This window comes from Haliotis rubra, unplaced genomic scaffold, assembly GCF_003918875.1.
Source record: "Haliotis rubra isolate DU_JTF1 unplaced genomic scaffold, ASM391887v1 Scf436, whole genome shotgun sequence".
NCBI lineage: Eukaryota > Metazoa > Mollusca > Gastropoda > Lepetellida > Haliotidae > Haliotis > Haliotis rubra.
In genome coordinates this window covers 636,683-655,571 of record NW_025767120.1, presented here as the reverse complement: position 1 = coordinate 655,571, position 18,889 = coordinate 636,683, and the positions used below count along the sequence as shown (strand labels likewise).

Sequence of the window (18,889 nt, the reverse complement as noted above, 5' to 3'; positions counted from 1 at the left end):
AGCTCTCAGTTCTTACCACCGAAGGAGTTCAATGCTCACTACCGATCTCTCTTTGTAATAAGTCCGTGTCAGCTACATACAGCCTTATTACGCCAAACGTAAGTTCTAAGCTCCGTTACTGAGACGATTCATTTTCTGCTTATATATACTATTCCAAAAAAGAAACGCATAGCCCAGAAATCTGTTGCGAAAATGTTGTATTTTCAAACATGTATAACTCGTCCACAAATAAAATTTAGGAAATGAATTTTTGCATCAGTTTAGAAGAAGGAGATGTCTATACAACCAAGTGGACAATTGTCGATAACGGAGACGTTGAGCGCCATGGTGACGACGTAGCACGGGCCCGGCGTCGGATCTCCTGCCTGTCAGTCTCAACCTGTTCCGTACAGTTTGGCCGGATATCCTCCGAAGTCAAGGCACCCTGGCTGCTGTACTCTCATCCGTGGCAGTACGATCACGCAAATGTAGTACCCGGATGTACCGATCTGGGGCTACATTGGTGACTCGAGGTCTGCCTGTACGGGGACGGTCATTTGTTATACCGGTTGTAACGAGCTGCAAGCCGTGATATCAGACTAACATTCAGACGCCTGGCAACAGAAGATTGGTATTCTCCAGCGTGCATTCTTTCAGTGGCGATGTTCTGTGTCGCAGCGTTAAGACGTGGCGTAGTGATTTGACCTTCAAAACGAATGCCGATTTCCGAATGTAATCTGGATTTTTATAGCCAGACAGTGCATGCTCTTTGCTGCACAATTTCAACTGAGAGGTGATTTCTGTTGCGTTATGGTGATGCCTTTTTAATCCTTGTAAGAAAGCTCATCAAAATCAACATTTTCAGGTAAAGTCGATTTTTTACTTGTGCAATTGTGCAAAATCATGTTATCAACACTTTTGTTACATATTTTGACGATTGTTTGAACACAATAGGTAATTGATAGATTTATGAAAATACAAAACACCTATGCGTTTCCTCTTTGGGATAGTATATCTAACTATGACTGGTAAGTCAAGTAAGAATGTACGTGCTGTGTACCATGTCAAGTCATCGATATTTGATAAAACCATACAACTTTATGAAAGTATTGTCTACCTGTAATAACATCAATTCAATGAAACCACGTTTCCCTCATAAAAAAACTTGCACTATTTAGTGTGATGACCATTAAAACTCTGTTTAAGCCTTATATAAGACGAGTATATTGATGACAACTTCTTTATTGTATAACACGACGTTTCTGGGCTACTTCTTGCCCCTTCTTCAGGTGATATAAAGACAGGAGTACAAAACATACTAGAATTTACAGGAATCCAGAGAAGTACATGTATATACAATGAATCGGTTTATACCCGGACTGTCGACAACAACAAATAATCCGTCCAAATTACTTGTCGACAGTCCGGGGAAAGGGAGATGATGTTCTACATGAGTTACTTTACGCCCAGTGTTCTCGAAATTAACAAACCAATTAAAAACAGAGTGCTATATATTTAGAAGACAATATATTTATTTATTTAGTCAATATAACAACATGTATGTATCATATTTCACAGAGTATAACATATTTGTATATATATTTCATAAATCTCACACAATATATTTGTTTGTGTGTGTTCTAGAAATAAGTGATTTATGCTGGTGTATAAGCAATAAATATATAAAAGATGAGTCCAGATATTTCTTCTTGACACATGGTCTGTGTAGTTCAACTCAGTAAGTCGGCAAGAAGGTCGGTCTTCAACGATCGAATCCTAGCATCGATGATTCGGTAGCGACGTCTGCGGACGCGATCTCTGAATTTTAACTACAGTAGCTGACTGTTCCTTTTGCAGCATTCGCACAACCTCAAACACATTCGGATGTGTCTTTATGGCATACTTGTTGATTTTGTTGTGCCAACCTTCCAAATTGTTAGTTCTCGTTTTCAAAATGATTCCAAGTTGGCTGCGTCCATGGACCTTCTATCCAGGTGGTAGTAACATAATCCAAATGTATCCAAATAAATGTTTTCAACAGCATTTCGCTAATCCTTCTACTCCCAATATCCAAAATAATTTATAAGCTCTGTTTCTTAGGGTATTTTTTTGCATGTTAAACTCCAAAATGGTAATCCTTCGACATAACGTAAAATAATAGTCTGTTTGCAACCTTAATTGTCTTACAAATTGTTAAACAGACATTCTCTATAATTAACTCCTGAATCGAACATAACCACCACAGCCACTTGCAAATCACTATGCAAACATTGTCTTTCATTAATTAACACGTTTCCTTGTTCTTGACACAGTTGACAAGACTCCACTCAAGTTGAACCCTTTTATTATTTCTAAGGGGATATATGGCATTGCAGGCGACGTTAAGAACATCAAACGCTTACGTTCAGGCTCTCTACTGATTGAGTGCAGTAGAAAAACAGCAGGCATCTAACTTATTGACAATGAAAAATTTTGCTGGCATCCCTGTTTCAGTCACTGCCCATAGAACCTTGAACACCTGCAAAGGCATTATAAGAGACAGAGACCGTTTGTTAGCTGACATGTCAGAACTGGACATTGTATCGGAAATGAAAGATCAGGGTGTGACATATGTCAAACGATTTACCACCCGCAAAAACAACGAACTGATTCCGACCAACACATACCTTTTTTCCTTCTCAACTCCAAGTCTCCCTCAGTCTGTTAAAGTGGGTTACTGTAGTATCACAGTTGCAGTCTACATCCCAAATCCATTGAGGTGTTTTCGATGCCAAAAGTATGGTCATGGTGTTAACACCTGTACACAGCCAGTGACGTGTGCTCACTGTAGCGAGAGGTCTCATGTAACGGAAGAGTGCGCTAGTACTGTTAAAAAATGCACAAATTGTTCAGGCAATCATTCATCCTTTTCCAAGGATTGTAAAATGTGGCAAAAGCAAATGGAAATAAACAAAGTTAAATTCACTCAAAACATTAGCTTTACTGATGCTAAAAAGATTGTGGAATCAACACTACCTAACGAAACTTATGCATCAGTCGTCAGATTACCTTCCGAAACCATGCCTAAAGTATCCACTTTGTCAATTCAATGTCAAACAGACCTGACTTGGGGTTAAAACTGATAACCCTACACTTCTCACGCCTGAGCAATCTACTCAGACTTCAGACGCAAGTGTTAACACTATGATAATATCTACAGTTCAGGATGAAGAACGCACAGTGTCACAATCTACAGAACAGACTCGTTCTGAAACAAGTTCGAAGTCAAAAAGTACTGGCAAACCGAGAAGGGGAACTGGTAAAACGAGTGGCAGACCACCCAAGGGTTCAGAAAATCCAATAAACTTATTCAATAAATATGGTTCACTCGAGGAGATGGATGTGTCAGAAACCATCCATCCCAGGGCGCATAGCTTGTCGCCATCCAAAAAGGTGAGGGGTAGGTCCCCTATCAATGCACCTAAAAGATAGGTCATTTTACTACTATCGTGCAGTGGAACTGTAGAGGACTACGGACAAATTTCAACGAACTACAGCTATTAGTCCAGGATTTAACACCATCAGCATTCTGTCTGCAAGAAACATATCTGAAACAGACAGATACTTTTACTTTACGCCAGTTCAATGCCTATCATTATTTTTCTCCTCTGGGTGATAGGGCCACTGGAGGATCTTCTATTCTTGTGCGACAAGATGTAATTCACAGTCCTGTTGTACTTAAAACTAATCTTCAAGCTGTTGCAGTGAGACTTACTCTGGGTGTAGCATTTACATTATGCTCTCTGTATATTTCACCTTCCTCTGCACTTCAGCAGACTGAACTTCAGTCACTCTATGATCAACTTCCGAAGCCCTGTGTTATTATGGGTGACCTTAACGGTCACAACCCCCTCTGGGGTAGTACCAACACTAATACTAAAGGTAAAATACTAGAAGATTTCATTTCTAATAATGACTTGTGCATATATAATGATGATTCAAATACTTATCTACATCCTGCAACTGGCACTTACTCTTCTCTGGATTTGTCTCTTGCAGATTCTAACATATTCAATCAATTTGATTGGTCTGTCCATAGTGACCTTTGTGGAAGCGATCATTTTCCAACTATCCTTTCAGATATAACTCCATCTGATTCTCCATCGTATACAAGATGGAATTTTTCGAAGGCTAACTGGGGCTTATATCAAACTATGTGTAAATCACATCTGCGACCTGAATGTTTCAGTGATATAACTGATCCCATTCAAACTTTTGCTGACGTTTTAAAGCAAATAGCTGATGAATGTATACCAAAGTCCTCTATGACTCCACATGTACGAAAACCATGGTTTAATACAGATTGTAGACAAGCCAGAAAAGCGAGGAAAAAGGCAGAGCGTTATTTCCGCCATCATCCAACTGTCCATAACTTAAATAAATTTAAAATACTCAATGCAAAGGCGCGTCGTACCTTTAAACAAAACAAACGACAATCTTGGAGAAATTATGTCTCCAAAATTAATTCACGTACGCCAATGTCCAGAGTATGGAACATGGTTCAAAGAATTAAAGGCAAAGGTTCAAAATCTGCTGTTCACCATCTTAAAGATGGCGATAATTTAATAACTGACAAATCTAAAATTGCAGATAAAATTGGCGAAACTCTTGCCAAAAATTCATCATCGGCAAATTATGTCCCTGAGTTTCAGAGATATCAGAAGCAACAGGAAAAGACAAAACTTAATTTCGAATCACATAACGGTGAAGATTATAATGAAGTGTTTTCATTACATGAGCTACATACTGCTCTTGAGCAAGCTCATGACACTGCAGCTGGTGATGACAATATACATTACCAGCTACTGAAACACTTACCTGAACCATGTCTGATGACACTTTTAGATATATTTGACCAAATATGGACGTCTGGAGAATTTCCTCCTTCATGGCGTAATGCCATTGTAGTTCCAATACCAAAACCTGGTAAGGATCATACAGATCCGTCGAATTACAGACCGATATCTCTAACTAGCTGTGTTTGTAAAACCATGGAACGTATGGTGAATAATAGATTAACATGGTATCTTGAAACCAATAACCTTATAACAAATATTCAATGTGGTTTCAGGAAAAATCGTAGTACCATTGATCATTTGGTACGTTTAGAATCCTTTGTTAAAAATGCAATAGTAAATAAACAACATGCTGTATCAATTTTCTTTGATCTTGAGAAAGCTTATGATACAACCTGGAAGCATGGCATTTTGAAGGATTTACATGATTTTGGTTTGAGAGGTCGTTTGCCTCTTTTTATATCACAGTTTTTAAAAGACAGGCAATTTCAGGTCCGAGTGGGTTCAACCCTGTCTGACCATTATAATCAGGATCAGGGTGTCCCACAAGGAAGTATTTTGTCTGTCACTTTATTTAGCATTAAGATCAACAGCTTATCCAAGGTTTTAAACGATTCAATTGATGGATCACTTTTGTAGATGATTTTAATATTTCTTGTCGCGGTAAGAATATGCATACTATAGAACGGCAACTACAGTTGTGTTTAAATAAAATACATAAATGGTGTCTTGAAAACGGCTTTAAATTTTCTAAATCAAAAACTAATTGCATACATTTCTGCCGTAAATATAAACCACATAAAGACCCAGAACTGTTTTTAAATGGCACTCCCATCAAGGTTGTAAAAGAGGCCAAGTTCTTAGGTCTCATTTTCGACTCCCATTTAACTTTTCTTCCGCATATCAAATCTCTAAAAACTAAATGCCTGAAGGCACTCGATTTATTGAAAGTCGTGTCTAACTCAAGGTGGGGAGGGGATCAAACTACGCTCCTACACCTTTACAGATCACTTGTCCGCTCGAAGCTTGATTATGGCTCTATCGTATATGGTGGAGCCTGTAAAGCAACCTAAAACTCTTAGATTCAGTCCACCATCAAGGTCTGAGACTTTGTCTTGGGTCCTTCAGAACATCTCCTGTTGACAGTCTCTACGTCGAGGCAGATGAACCTTCTCTTAACCAACGTCGTATAAAATTATCTTTACAATATATTACGAAATTATATTCTAATGAGTCTAATCCTGCATTTCACTGTGTCTTTAATCCTCTTTATGAGGATTTGTATAATAAAAACCTTCTCTTGTTCCGCCTCTTGGGCTCAGAATTAAGCCATTTATTGCTGCTGCCGGCATTGAGCTGGAAAATATTACTCCTTCCCGTCTTCTTTCTTCTCCTCCTTGGCAATTGGTTAGACCACAGGTCGACCTCACACTGACTCAGTTTAAGAAAGCAGAAACTAATGAATTACAATATAAACAAGAATATAATCAATTAAAAAAAGTAAATATAATACATATAAATCCTTATTTACAGATGGGTCCAAGGATGGTGGCGCGGTTGCTTGTGCCACTGTCATTGGGTCCAAAACAATATCTTCCAGATTACCCAATGACAGTTCAATTTTCACAGCAGAAGCAAACGCAATACTAACAGCTCTTAAATATATTAATAAACACCGTAAATATAAACAATATATCATCTTTTCAGACTCTCTTTCGTGTCTTCAGGCTATTAAAAATGTTTCTTGCAAACATCCACTTTTATTAGAAATTATTGAATTGTACAATGAACTTGCTACTGGCCAATGCGACATCGTCTTTTGTTGGTTACCCAGCCACGTTGGCATTTCTGGGAACACAATGGCTGATATTGCTGCTAAGGCAGCACTCAACAAATCTGTGACACCACTTCTGATCCCATACTCTGATTACAAAGCTGCTATAAGATCTTATATCCGTGATCTGATGCAAAAGAAGTGGGACACCCAAGTAGGTATCAATAAATTACATGAAATTAAACCCCTATATCGGTTACACTCACTTGGGTTGTCAGTCCAGATTTGAAGAGGTCATCACACGACGATGTCGTATTGGCCACACAAGATATACTCATGAGTACCTATTAAAGGTGAAGATCCTCCGTTTTTGTATCCCTTGTGATGAACGAATCACGGTCAAACATGTCTTGCTTTGACTGTGTTGAGTACTCCATCACAAGGGATATCTATTCAAATCCCGATCTATGAAGGATCTTTTACTAATATAAGTCCTCATTTAATTATTGCTTTTTAAAAGAATTAAATTTGTTAACAGATTTGTAAATAACTAAATATTTTATGATTGGAAGTTTGAATTAGTAACACAGATTGTTAGTGGCTGTATCCTCGAGGGGGTTAAAGTACTGTAAAATTATTGTCCTCCTGAGAGGGTACGTAAGTCCCAAAGCAAACATTCTCTTTCATTAATTAACACCGTCACGGTATGTTGACCACGCGATGTCGACGCTCCGGGTTTTGGTTCTGTCGACGGTTAGCAACATCCTATTTTTCATTTGTCGACAGATCGGGCTGACACCCAATGAATCAGAGAGGACCGATCAAAAGCAGTTATAAAAACAATGATAATAGGGATAAAGTAAAGCCAGTTGAGGATAAGGAGATACAGTTAATGAAGTGATAATTAGATTTACAGGAAGCCAGAGATGTACATCTATATACAATCAATCAATGACGACAGATCAAATAGAAGTTATAAAAACAATGATGATAAGGAGATGTGTACACAAAAGAGTGATACACAGCTAGTTAAATGACAATAGAAGCGGCTTTTGTGATGTTTTGTGATGTTTAAGCCTTCCTTGAATGTTTGATCACTGATCACATATTACCATCACTGTCTTCAGTCTTTGTAATGTACTGCCACACTCATTTGCATGATCTGGCTTGGAGATCTGTTTTAAGTGTACCTGGACTGTGTATAACATCATTCCTCACAAGGATTAAAGTTCCTCAAGTGGCCCCATGACTGGATTATTCGACAACATTTTGATATGTGTCTTCTAAGCAGAATGCTGACGGATTTCAAATATTGGACTAACGGTTGCGAATCATCAAAGTCATCTGCAATTCAATGGTACTGGAGGTGGAGAAGTCATTCTTTGAGTGATTAACAGCCGATCTAATTCTCACCTTTCTTGACGGTGAGATCTAGGTGTCCACACGTGATCCAAACTGATTATATGTCCCCTTTGAAGCGTTGATTCTTTTTAAATTTTTCACTTTTTTCTCTTTGGACAGTTTTTCTGTTTCATATATGTTTCTGATTTGGTTTGTTAAGCCGACGTAGATTACAGTTGCTCTGGGACATAGATAAATCCTTGTAAAAAAGATACGAAAAAGATTTTATGAAGTTGTAGTCTGTGAACGACAGGTGTTTTGTGAAGGCCTAACCTGGATTTTAGCAGATGATGAGGTAGATGAGAATGGTGTCATGCTCACGATCTGGGAACCTACCGAATAACATCAAACAGGTCTTGGTTTGGATGCCTTCCAGCATATCATTTCCCTTGTAGCATATCATATTTCTAGCTGTTCCTGTGACCAGTGCGCTCAACCACCAGAATCCTGATCTCCACTGACACAAGGGCGCACCTCACATCAAACGTCGTGTTACGCAGCACTCACCACGAGGTGACTCTTCATTATTGCCGTCTTTATTAGGCATTGTAAGACACTAGCGTACGCCTGATATTTAAATGTTTTGAACAGTTGATATTCTCTAGCCTGTGAAAACAACCTAAATTGCAAGTACGTCATGCCACGTCTTGGTTTAATCAGCCTGAGTCCGGACATGTTTATTTCTCAAACGGAGGAATCAAGTGTTTTACGTGGTTAATCGCCCGAGACCGTCCGACGGACTGTCACAATTCACAGCAAGCAAGCCCGATCGTCTAGTAAATTTGTTTAGATGTCCCATACATCTGAGTAAATTCACCATATCTTGGTGTCTGGTCTGGTTAAATTCCATTTGGGCTGGAAACATTCAGAAGTTGTTTGTTTTTTTTGTTTTTGGGGGTTTTTTCAGGTGTGTATTTAAATAGTTTGGGGTTTTTTCAATATTTTTATTCATTTCAGTGGAGCATATACAGAAGCATATAAGTATGGTTTGATGGAGTAACAGTGTTGGCATAGCAGGCAATATCGACTGGCATGACATATACAGCAAGCAATGCGTAGTTCACTTACAGAGAATGTATATTCAGGCTACATAGTTTTTATGGTGAAAGTTAGTGAGTGAGTAAGTATTTAACGTCACATCGGCAATATTTCAGCCATATCGTGATATGGTGAAAGTAATACAATGGAATATCAATGTTGGCATAGCAGCATTTTAGTTTCGCATGACCGATACAATAGGTAGTGCATAATACACTTATAGGAGAAAGTATTCTCAGGCTAAGGATATTATTTCAGTTCCTTGGGACATTACCTTCTGTGGTGAATATGGTACAATGAAATAACAATGTTGGCATAGCAAACATTATAGTCTAGCATAATAGTTACAATAGCGTAGTACACTTTTATATTAGGTAGTGCATAATACACTTGTAAGAGAAAGTATAGTCAGGCAAAGGATATTGTTTCAATTCCTTGGGCCATTACCTTGGGACTTTGCCGTGTTGTTATTTTTCTAGTGTTCAATGTGATATAATGAAATAACATCATTGGCATAGCAAACAATATAGTCTGGTATAACAAGTATAATAAATAGTGCATGGTACACTTATAAGAGAAAGTATAGTCAGGCTACAGATATAAATTTATATTATAATTTAAATTCCTTGGGCCATTTCCTCTGGAACTTTGCCATGTTGTTATTTTTTCTGGCTGTATATCTTTCAATTGATATAAGATTTTTAAGCGAATTTACAAAATTGTCCAAAGTCGGTTTTCTGTCATTTATACTGACTAGGTATATGAACCTTTTCCCAGCTAGAATAATATTATTTATAAAAGGATAGCCAGTGTTAATCCCCAACAATATTGCAAAGTCCGAGAATAAGATATTGATATTGACAGTATTTTTAATATATAAACTTAAGCCATTCCAGAATGTTTGAACAATATCACATAAAGCATACACATGTACAATGTTTTCAGATTCTTTTTTTACAGAATTTACAGCGGTCATTATCTTTTAGTTTCATCTTTCCTAGTATAAATAACTTTGTGAATGAATCTGTACTGAAAGTCTAAGTGTTTAATATCGTTTGTACACTTTCCATAATTTAAGAAAATAACATCCCAAGGTAAAGTAATATTTGTCAAAACTTCCCATTTTCTGCAAACTTCAGGCAATCAATCTGTTTTGATCAGTTTATCATAAAATATGCTTCTGCCTTTAGAAGGTTTAAGCAGGGTTAATATCACTTCATTAATACCAAGATTTTGGGTCTAGGCTAACTGCCCCCTGGACAACTGCCCCCCGACAACTGTCCCCTGGCTATCTGCCCCCCGTCCATTGTGCCCCCCGGACTACTGCCCCCATCATAACAAAAGCACACAAACTAAAAGTAATAGTTTTACATTTTTAATTCATAGCACTATGTAATACAACACAACATATCAATCTTCAGATTCACTTAGAGCTTTGTTTTAGAGCTCCTGAAGTCCGACAGCTTGAATCCTGCGATAAATGTTCTGAGACATGTGGTAGAAGCAGCCCTTCACTTCTGCTGCAGGGAATACTTCACGAATTGCATTGATGGCTGCTTGTTCGAAGTCCGCAATCAAATACTCTGGTTTCAAATCTAGATTTAGGGTTGATAGCTGTGTGAAAACTGCTCATATGTTGAATAATTGAGTTTCATAAATCCTATCAAGATGGGTGAAGGGGCAGATAGCCAGGAGGCAGCTGTCGGGGCATTAGCATGATACCCAAGATTTTGATTTTCAAGCTTATGACTGCTTATTGTGGCTTTCCAAGTAATGGGAATGTTACTCATTGTAATCTAAGAATTGTAAACTAAGAATCTATTGTTTTAAACTCATGAAAGGATAATAGCCCGTCAGAGTTACATATGTCTTTAATCTCGGTCACACCCTTATTGAACCAATTATGAATAAAAAGAGAAGGGTTTGCAAAATGATGGTTTAGCCACAACGGTTCATTAAGTATTTTCTGATAATCACATTGGTCAACTCTGAAGGAAGATCTGTACCTCTTCCTTGCCTGAAAAAACGTCTTTCCAATAAAGGTTATCAACTTCCTTAGATAGATCAATATTAGCTCCTAATTGGAGTAATGGTATAATAGGACCATTGCAGGGATTGTTGCAGGTAGCTCTACAGAGACATCTCTTCAATGATGCTATTTTAAGTGAATCAATGAAAGAAAGGATATCATGCTAATTTCACTAATTTTTTTCTAGTGTTCATAACCATATTGCTTTGGTTTTATCAACATTAATTTTCAATCCTGAAATTTTGTAAAAAAGAGAGAGAGTACCCATAGCTGCCTTTAGACTAGCCTCTGTGCCATCCAAGAAAACCTGAGTGTCATCCGCATATTGGCCTAATTTATATTCCTTACTGTTTAGTACAATACCCTTGATATCAGTATTCCCACGGATCATAATGCCTAAAATTTCGGCGACAAAAAGAAAAAGATACGGTGGGTCCCCTTGACGACAACCTCTCGAATTAGGGAAACAATCTGATAAATGGCCATTTTGAATGACACATGAAGTGGCATTACTTGTTAAGAGAGAGATCCATTTGAGCATATATGTGCCAAATCCAAACTTTTTAATGACAGAGTAAATAAATGGTTTTGAAACAGTATCAAAGGCCTTTTTAAAGTCAATTAATAGCAGGAGCCCTTTAATATATGTTTTCTAGTTTCAAATATGATGTCATAAAGGAGTCTGATGTTTTCGCTAATACATCTCCCAGGAATAAAACCATTCTGATTTTCCTGTATTGAATAGTCAAGAGTACATTTAAGTCTATTAGTGATACAAGCACTAATCAGTTTATACACGAATTTAGCAAAGAAATAGGGCGCCCGTTTTTTAGCAATTTTCTGTCTTTTCCTTGCTTAGGTATACAAGCTATTACGCCCCTGTTCATAGTTAGTTAGATAATTATTTTTGAAGGTTTCATTTATATAGCGGAATATCTATTTTCCCAAATCACCCCAAAAACATTCTGAAGTTACCAGCCCTGATGTCTGACTGGGGTTCTGGCTTATTTCATGCACTGTCTGGAATCGGGCATGCATATTACCTATTCGAGTATCACAGTCAGCTTTTCTGTTGTTAACAATGTTGGCAGCAATTCTGATTTTGATTTCTCTGGGGCGCCCTTATGTCAATGAGCTATTACTATGTTAATATAAATTTGAACAATACTTACCTTCAGTATTGACCGTGTCCACGTAATAGTTCATCCCCTTTCTCTCTTCAAATTCTTTGCTCAAAGAAGGAAGGACACGAAAGTAAGGACAACATTTCATGAAGTTTTGATCGTGAAAGTAAGAAAGACATTTCATGTCATTGTGGCACACAAGAGCACATTTTATCGCTGACATGTTCCCGGACACTGCTTGTAAATCTCTTATAAATGCATCCTTGGCTGCCAACATAAAATGTAAAACGGTTATGGCAAAATACATTCTACGTACTGAATTGATCACCAACTCAAACTGGTTGATTCTTTTAGAACAGAAGCACGAGCAAGTCGATGTTCCACAAATATATCGAATGTTGTAAGTAGTCGCTGTAAAGAGCGTTGTAGCCTGCTACCAGTGTACGGATCCCTGCTACCAGAGTACGGAAGACTGCTACCTCTTGCAGTTCGCAGATATACTATACTCACCAAAAGGTTGGGGGAAATGATATATAAATGTCATGATTGGTTGTCAGAAGATTGATCGCCTTTGCGATATGACTGACAGGGATGCATTAAACCCAATTACTGTGTCAAAAAAGGTTTTAACTTGGACAAGTCTATTGTTCTGTCCTATAAATCAGGTAAATGTATTTTTACAGCATCTAACGTTTACATAATGATGTGGTTTTAATGCCTTGGTCAATCATTTATGGGAATCATGCAGTTGTCTAAAAAGGATGAAGCTTTCTTTTTGTATTAGAGACATTTCAAAACCATATATTTTATAACATTTTAGTCTTGTAGTGATGCCACACAGTTAAAAAATGAATGACATACATACCATTAATAATTTCAAAACAAAAGGAGGTGATCACGAAATATATGTTATGAACGGTCGTCAGAAGAAAGACCAGCTTTGAGAAATGACTGCCACAAACGGTGTTTAGAACCAAACGCTTACCGCGAAACACGCCCGAAGTATTACAAACGGATTATGCGACATCCTCTTGAAATTATTTCTTCAAATGAGAACTGACAAGTAGGTATAACCAATAGGTGCATGTAATCTATCACTACCTACTTGTGTGTGCCACTTCATTTACATTAGATGCCCTGAATTCTAATGACAGGTTTATAACCACTGTAAGGCATCAAAAGTGTTACAGATGTGTTGAGTGAATCCAGCATGAGAATATGAAATTGGCTTGTTGCAAGATCATTATTTTTTTATCTGTGAAAACAAAATTCTTAGTATCATAAGTGTTTCTTAGATGGTTTGTTCCAGATTTGTTTAGTTGAGTTAATATTAAATCCACCTCTGGCTTTACTAACTGCCATGTAGGAGAAGAGAAAAGCTGTGTTGAGGTTGTATTTTCAATATTTATGCTAGCTGCAGAATATTACATTTTATTATGTAAGCATATTTTTCCGTCTACCTGATTGGTCTCGAGGCGGTCACGTTACCGTCGACAGAAAAGCATATTGACTCCAACCCAGGTCCGACCAGAACTCATATTGACTTGAGTTACTAAAATATTGTTTGCATGCCACAGTATTGTTGACATAACGTTATTGGTTTGTACCGGGAAAAAATACTTTTCTTGACTAAATGGACATGTTTTGGTTTTTATAAGCTTTTTTTGCGGTAATTACATATTAATAAAACAATTATGGACTGGTGAATTCTGTCAATACCTGTTTTTAAGGACCCGCGAAAAGCATTTTTGAAAAGCTTTCACTATTGCTTTTCTTGGGTCCATAAAAACAGGTATTGACCGAATTCCCCAGTCTATAAATGCATAGCATTCTTATTCCAAGTGAAGGAATAAAAAATGATGCTAGTATAGTTCTTTATAAAGACTATTAAAACATGTCTGATGCAAGATTGGAAGGAGTTGAACGTAAATATACTGTAAAATAATTTAATGTGATGTAGTTTTAACCATGAATTGATGATGTTATGAAGGCTCCAAGATTATAAACAGAATCTAACATTTCTAAATTGCTTTTACACGCGCCACCATAAATTATGGAACCGTAATCAATTATAAAACCGAACAGTGCTCTAACTAGTTGGAGGATTCCCCTCCCCACAATGCCTTCAAGCTTATATTTTTAAAATATTGTGTTTGAGTTCAGAAGGTCGAACCTGGCTTACTGTGATAGGGGTACCATCAATGGGGTACCACTATGCAATGCACCCTGTTTGTGAAATTGGTCGATACATTGAAAGATCGTTATGATCTATATATATATATATTTGAACTTTACTTACCATCAGTATTGACTGTGTTCACGTAATAGTTCATCCCCTTTCTATCTTCACATACTTTGCTCGAAGTAGGAAAGACACGAATGTAAGATTAACATTTCATAAAGTTTTGATTGTGGAAGTTAGAAAGACATTTTATGTCATGGTGGCACTCAAAAGCCTGTATCATCGCCGACATGTGTCCAGACACTGCTTGTAAATCTCTGACAAATGCATCCTTGGTTGCTAGCATGAAATGTATCACATTTATGGCAAAATACATTGTAAGTATTGAATTGGTCACCAACTGACTGACTGACTGACTGACTGAGTTTAGTTTTACGCCGCTTTTAGCAATATTCCAGCAATATCACGGCGGGGGACACCAGAAATGGGCTTAACACATTGTGCCCATGTGGGGATTCGAACCCGGGTCTTCGGCGTGACGAGCCAACGCTTTAACCACTAGGCTACCCCACCGCCCTCACCAACTGACGTTATTTTCTATTTAAATCAGAAGCACATGGAACGGAGCCCTATAAGGGGCACGAGTAACTCTCATAGTTCGCAGAAATCTTGCAAGAAAAGGATATGACGTTGTGGACACGGCACTGATGTTGATAAGGGAGAAGTATTTTCATGAAATTGAGGTCAAGCTCAATATGTCCGTTTAATATTGGCTAAATGTTAAGACACCGCAGGTATATACCATGAAATGTTTAGACAGGTGTCGGCCATAGATCTAGACTTGCCAAGAATGGTAGAACTGTAAAAGATATTACTGTCTGCCAGGCTGTATTCTTGAAAGCCTAGGGAAACATGATATACATAGTCTTCGATATATATACATGGTAAGAGTGTCTTTTAGAGTCTTTTATTTATAATATATGCGGGTTCATGCAATTAGCTGTCAGGGATCTAGCTTTATTTCAGGGTTTACCTGAAAATCATATCTTGAAAGCCACTTTACTATTGTTTTTTCAAGACCAGTCACAAAATTGAGATCGCGTTCGTCTCAAGCTACCTATTCTTTAAAATATTAATGGTGTAGAATAACTTTTCTTTCGAAATGTCAGGAGCAAAGTAAATTGGATAGCTATGTCATGCTCTTATATTACCCAAAATACTGAGTTTAATATTTATGGCTAACATCGAGTTGACATAAAATTTGTTTTCATGTGTTGGTTCCTGGATTTAACCATGCTCGAAGTCTTAACCCAATATATTTTGTTGGGCAGGAGTCTTAAATGTATTTAAACAGCGATGTACAGGAAGACTAATCCCACGGCTATGCTTACAAAATTGTATAGCATAACCATTACCCAAAAGACAGGCATGACTAAGATGACAAAACTTTGTGTCAAACCCTGTTTATTTTGGAGCTATTTGTTCATCCAAAATTTATTCGGTTAGGGTTTGAAATTCATTTTTACCCTAATTGACACTGTAAGCAGTATATGAGAGACAAGATAATATTTATGTTTATTTGCAACAATACCATGAAACAGATTTTAACGACCCTTTCATCCGTGGGACTTGTCAAGCATAATAGTGGTATGTAAAGGCAATGGCCACAGACGGATGTATTTCTGTTTGTTTGGGTGTTTGAACTTGGGGAATAATGCTAAAATTACCAGCTGCTTAATTTGGACAATTTCATTATGAGGTGTTACATTAATAAGATCATTTAAAGTCGACATGTGGGAAATAGTTATCACTTGTGATGGAAAAATCGATACAGTCAACCAGGACGTGCTTGACAATGATTCTCTCGTCACAACGGCACCACATATGACGTCTATATATTTCGCAACTACAAATGGGTGATATTGAGGTTCAAGTCCTTCAACAACCAGAAATCGTGGCCAAGAAACACTACCTTTAACAGATTCCGCGTCTGAATATTGCAATATATGGATGAGAGTGCCTTCTGCCATTTAATGTTATATACTCAAAACCGGTTAGGGGGGTAAGGAGATAACATGTGGACACTAACCGTGATATTTTCTTCAGATGGATGCATCCATTATTTGCATTATACATAAGTATATTGCCAAATGATATATTGCCAAATGATATATTGAGTCTCATGTTAATACCATCTGCAGGCGAGCCTATTTCCACATCAGAAATATTGGGCTAATAAGGCGGTACCTCGACCAGCATTCAACCATCGCACTTGTCCAGGCTCACGTAACATCCCGCCTGGACTACTGCAACTCCCTCCTCTTTTGGCTTCCCAACCATCTGATCAAGAAACTGCAACAAGTGCAGAACACCGCAGCAAGAGTTGTCCGCAGGAAGAGGAAATTCGACAACATACAACCAGTCCTGCAGGACCTACACTGGCTGCCAGTGCGCTACCGGATACAGTACAAGATACTTGTACTGGTGTTCCTGTCCCTCCATAACAAAGCACCAGATTACCTCAGCAGTCTGCTCACCAGATACCACCCACCGAGGACACTGCGCTCATGTGACAAGTTTCTCCTAACTGTACCCTCCTCCCGTTTGGCGACCGCTCTTTTGAACGTGCAGGACCCCTTCTCTGGAACAGTCTCCCACTTGACATAAGAACCGAGCAAACATTGTCCACGTTCAAATCTAAGCTCAAAACTTTCTTCTTCAATATGGCATTTCAGTGACCCTTTTCAATTATCTCAGACACTAGCGCTTTTGAGCAGCTAACGCTGGATACTAGCGCTTTACAAATGTTTGTATGTATGTATGTATGTATGGATACTAAACAAATAAAACTGTAGAACTTTGAGAAATATGTGTAACAGCTCACGCCTTGAAAACACGACTCGCTGTGGGGTGTGAATCCGTTTATTCGAACAGAAGAAAAATACCCTGTAAACATTTCATTATAAATATAAATCACATTGCATTGTATCACAGTGGTATCACAGATTCATTAGCATATATATGAGAAAAGAAGGGAGGCAACTGAAAAACATGTAACGCATGATCACATTTGAACATAAACAAATACATTAATAACGAACAGTTTTTCCTTTGAATTATTTCACTTCAATAACGACACCGGGTTTGTAATAGGAATTCAATATAATAGATATGTTCTCCATATGAGAATAAAAAGGTTCATGTTTAACATTTCATATTCAAAGTTAGCGAACAAAGGACAACGGACAAAGCAACGCTGTTATCTCCCTGATCGACGGCAATGTGATCAAAAACTTTAGTAACACAACATGGTCAATTATACATATAAGACACGCATCCACAGTTAACCCATGCCATGCACATCTCACTCCCAGCAACCATTATGACAGAGCGCACATACGATACACTCGATAACTTGGAAAGTATATAGGAGGGAATAAAATAATATAATGCAACATTAGGTGTGAATATTTTACAGCCTAAACCAGCGTAGCCAAGCATAACGTTTACATTTTTAAAATGCTAATATAAAAGAATGCTTAAATAGACGTTTTGGACCTAGAACAGCAGGTTAACTACATAACTAATACTTATAACCTGACAACTTTATAAAGCATTTGTACAACCAAATATAAACTAACTAGGTGACAACTCTGGCTTGGCCTCACATGTTCGGCACTCAGAAAGCAATGACAACCACCAGACACCACGAGGTATCATCTTATTGAAACAGATGATCCAATAAGCCAATCAAATTCCTCAATATTATCACAAAGATTCCCACTAACATGAAATGCACGTGATATTCATATTCATCAACCTGGCCTAACCAGACAACCGGCAAGGAGAATACCATGAATACTGTTACCCACAAAACACCCACAAAACATGTTTTTGTATAACTTTTTATTGACTTTTAATAAAACAAACTACAATGTATAAAATACGTGAAAACGTTACTGCTACATATTTTCCTGGCAATATCAATGTGTTTTAGTGCACAGACAAACACCAACTGTTAACAACTCAATCCGGTTTCTTTTACAATACCTCAACAGTGTCACACCGGACTGTTTTGCTTAGGCCAGGAAATACCCCCTTAACGACCATAAACAACTATAAATCTTTCAGTGTCACTAAATGCGTTAGTGATAAGAAACTGCATGCCTAGTTTCAAGTAATCCCTGGGGACTTTTCGATATACACGCCAAAACAGGATGGCGCTCTATAAGCTGTTTCTTCTGATGGGTATGTATATGTTTGTGTATTTTGTAAGATTATTAGATCAAAACAGTATTGTGTAAAGACGGTAGCTACATGAACATAAATAACTTTTAAATAATCCGTTTGTACATTTGCATGTACATCACTAGCGTAAATTTAACCCCTGTAATGCGAGTGCATAAATATAAGTTCTCACAGCACTTGAATACCTGTCCTTTTAACAGCTTGTATAAACAAATATATTCTAACATGATCTGCTACGTTTTCACATATAAACTGAAGATTTATGACTGTGAACAAAAT

General features: G+C 37.6%; 1 protein-coding gene across 1 annotated transcript; it reads left to right on the top strand.

Annotated features, from left to right (window-relative positions):
* Positions 1-15,524: 15,524 nt before the first annotated feature.
* Positions 15,525-17,029, top strand: LOC124289200. The gene is made up of 2 exons (XM_046725806.1): positions 15,525-15,538; positions 16,564-17,029. The coding sequence occupies exons 1-2, from the start codon at positions 15,525-15,527 to the stop codon at positions 17,027-17,029; spliced, it is 480 nt and encodes a 159-aa protein (XP_046581762.1).
* The last annotated feature ends 1,860 nt before the right edge of the window (positions 17,030-18,889 follow it).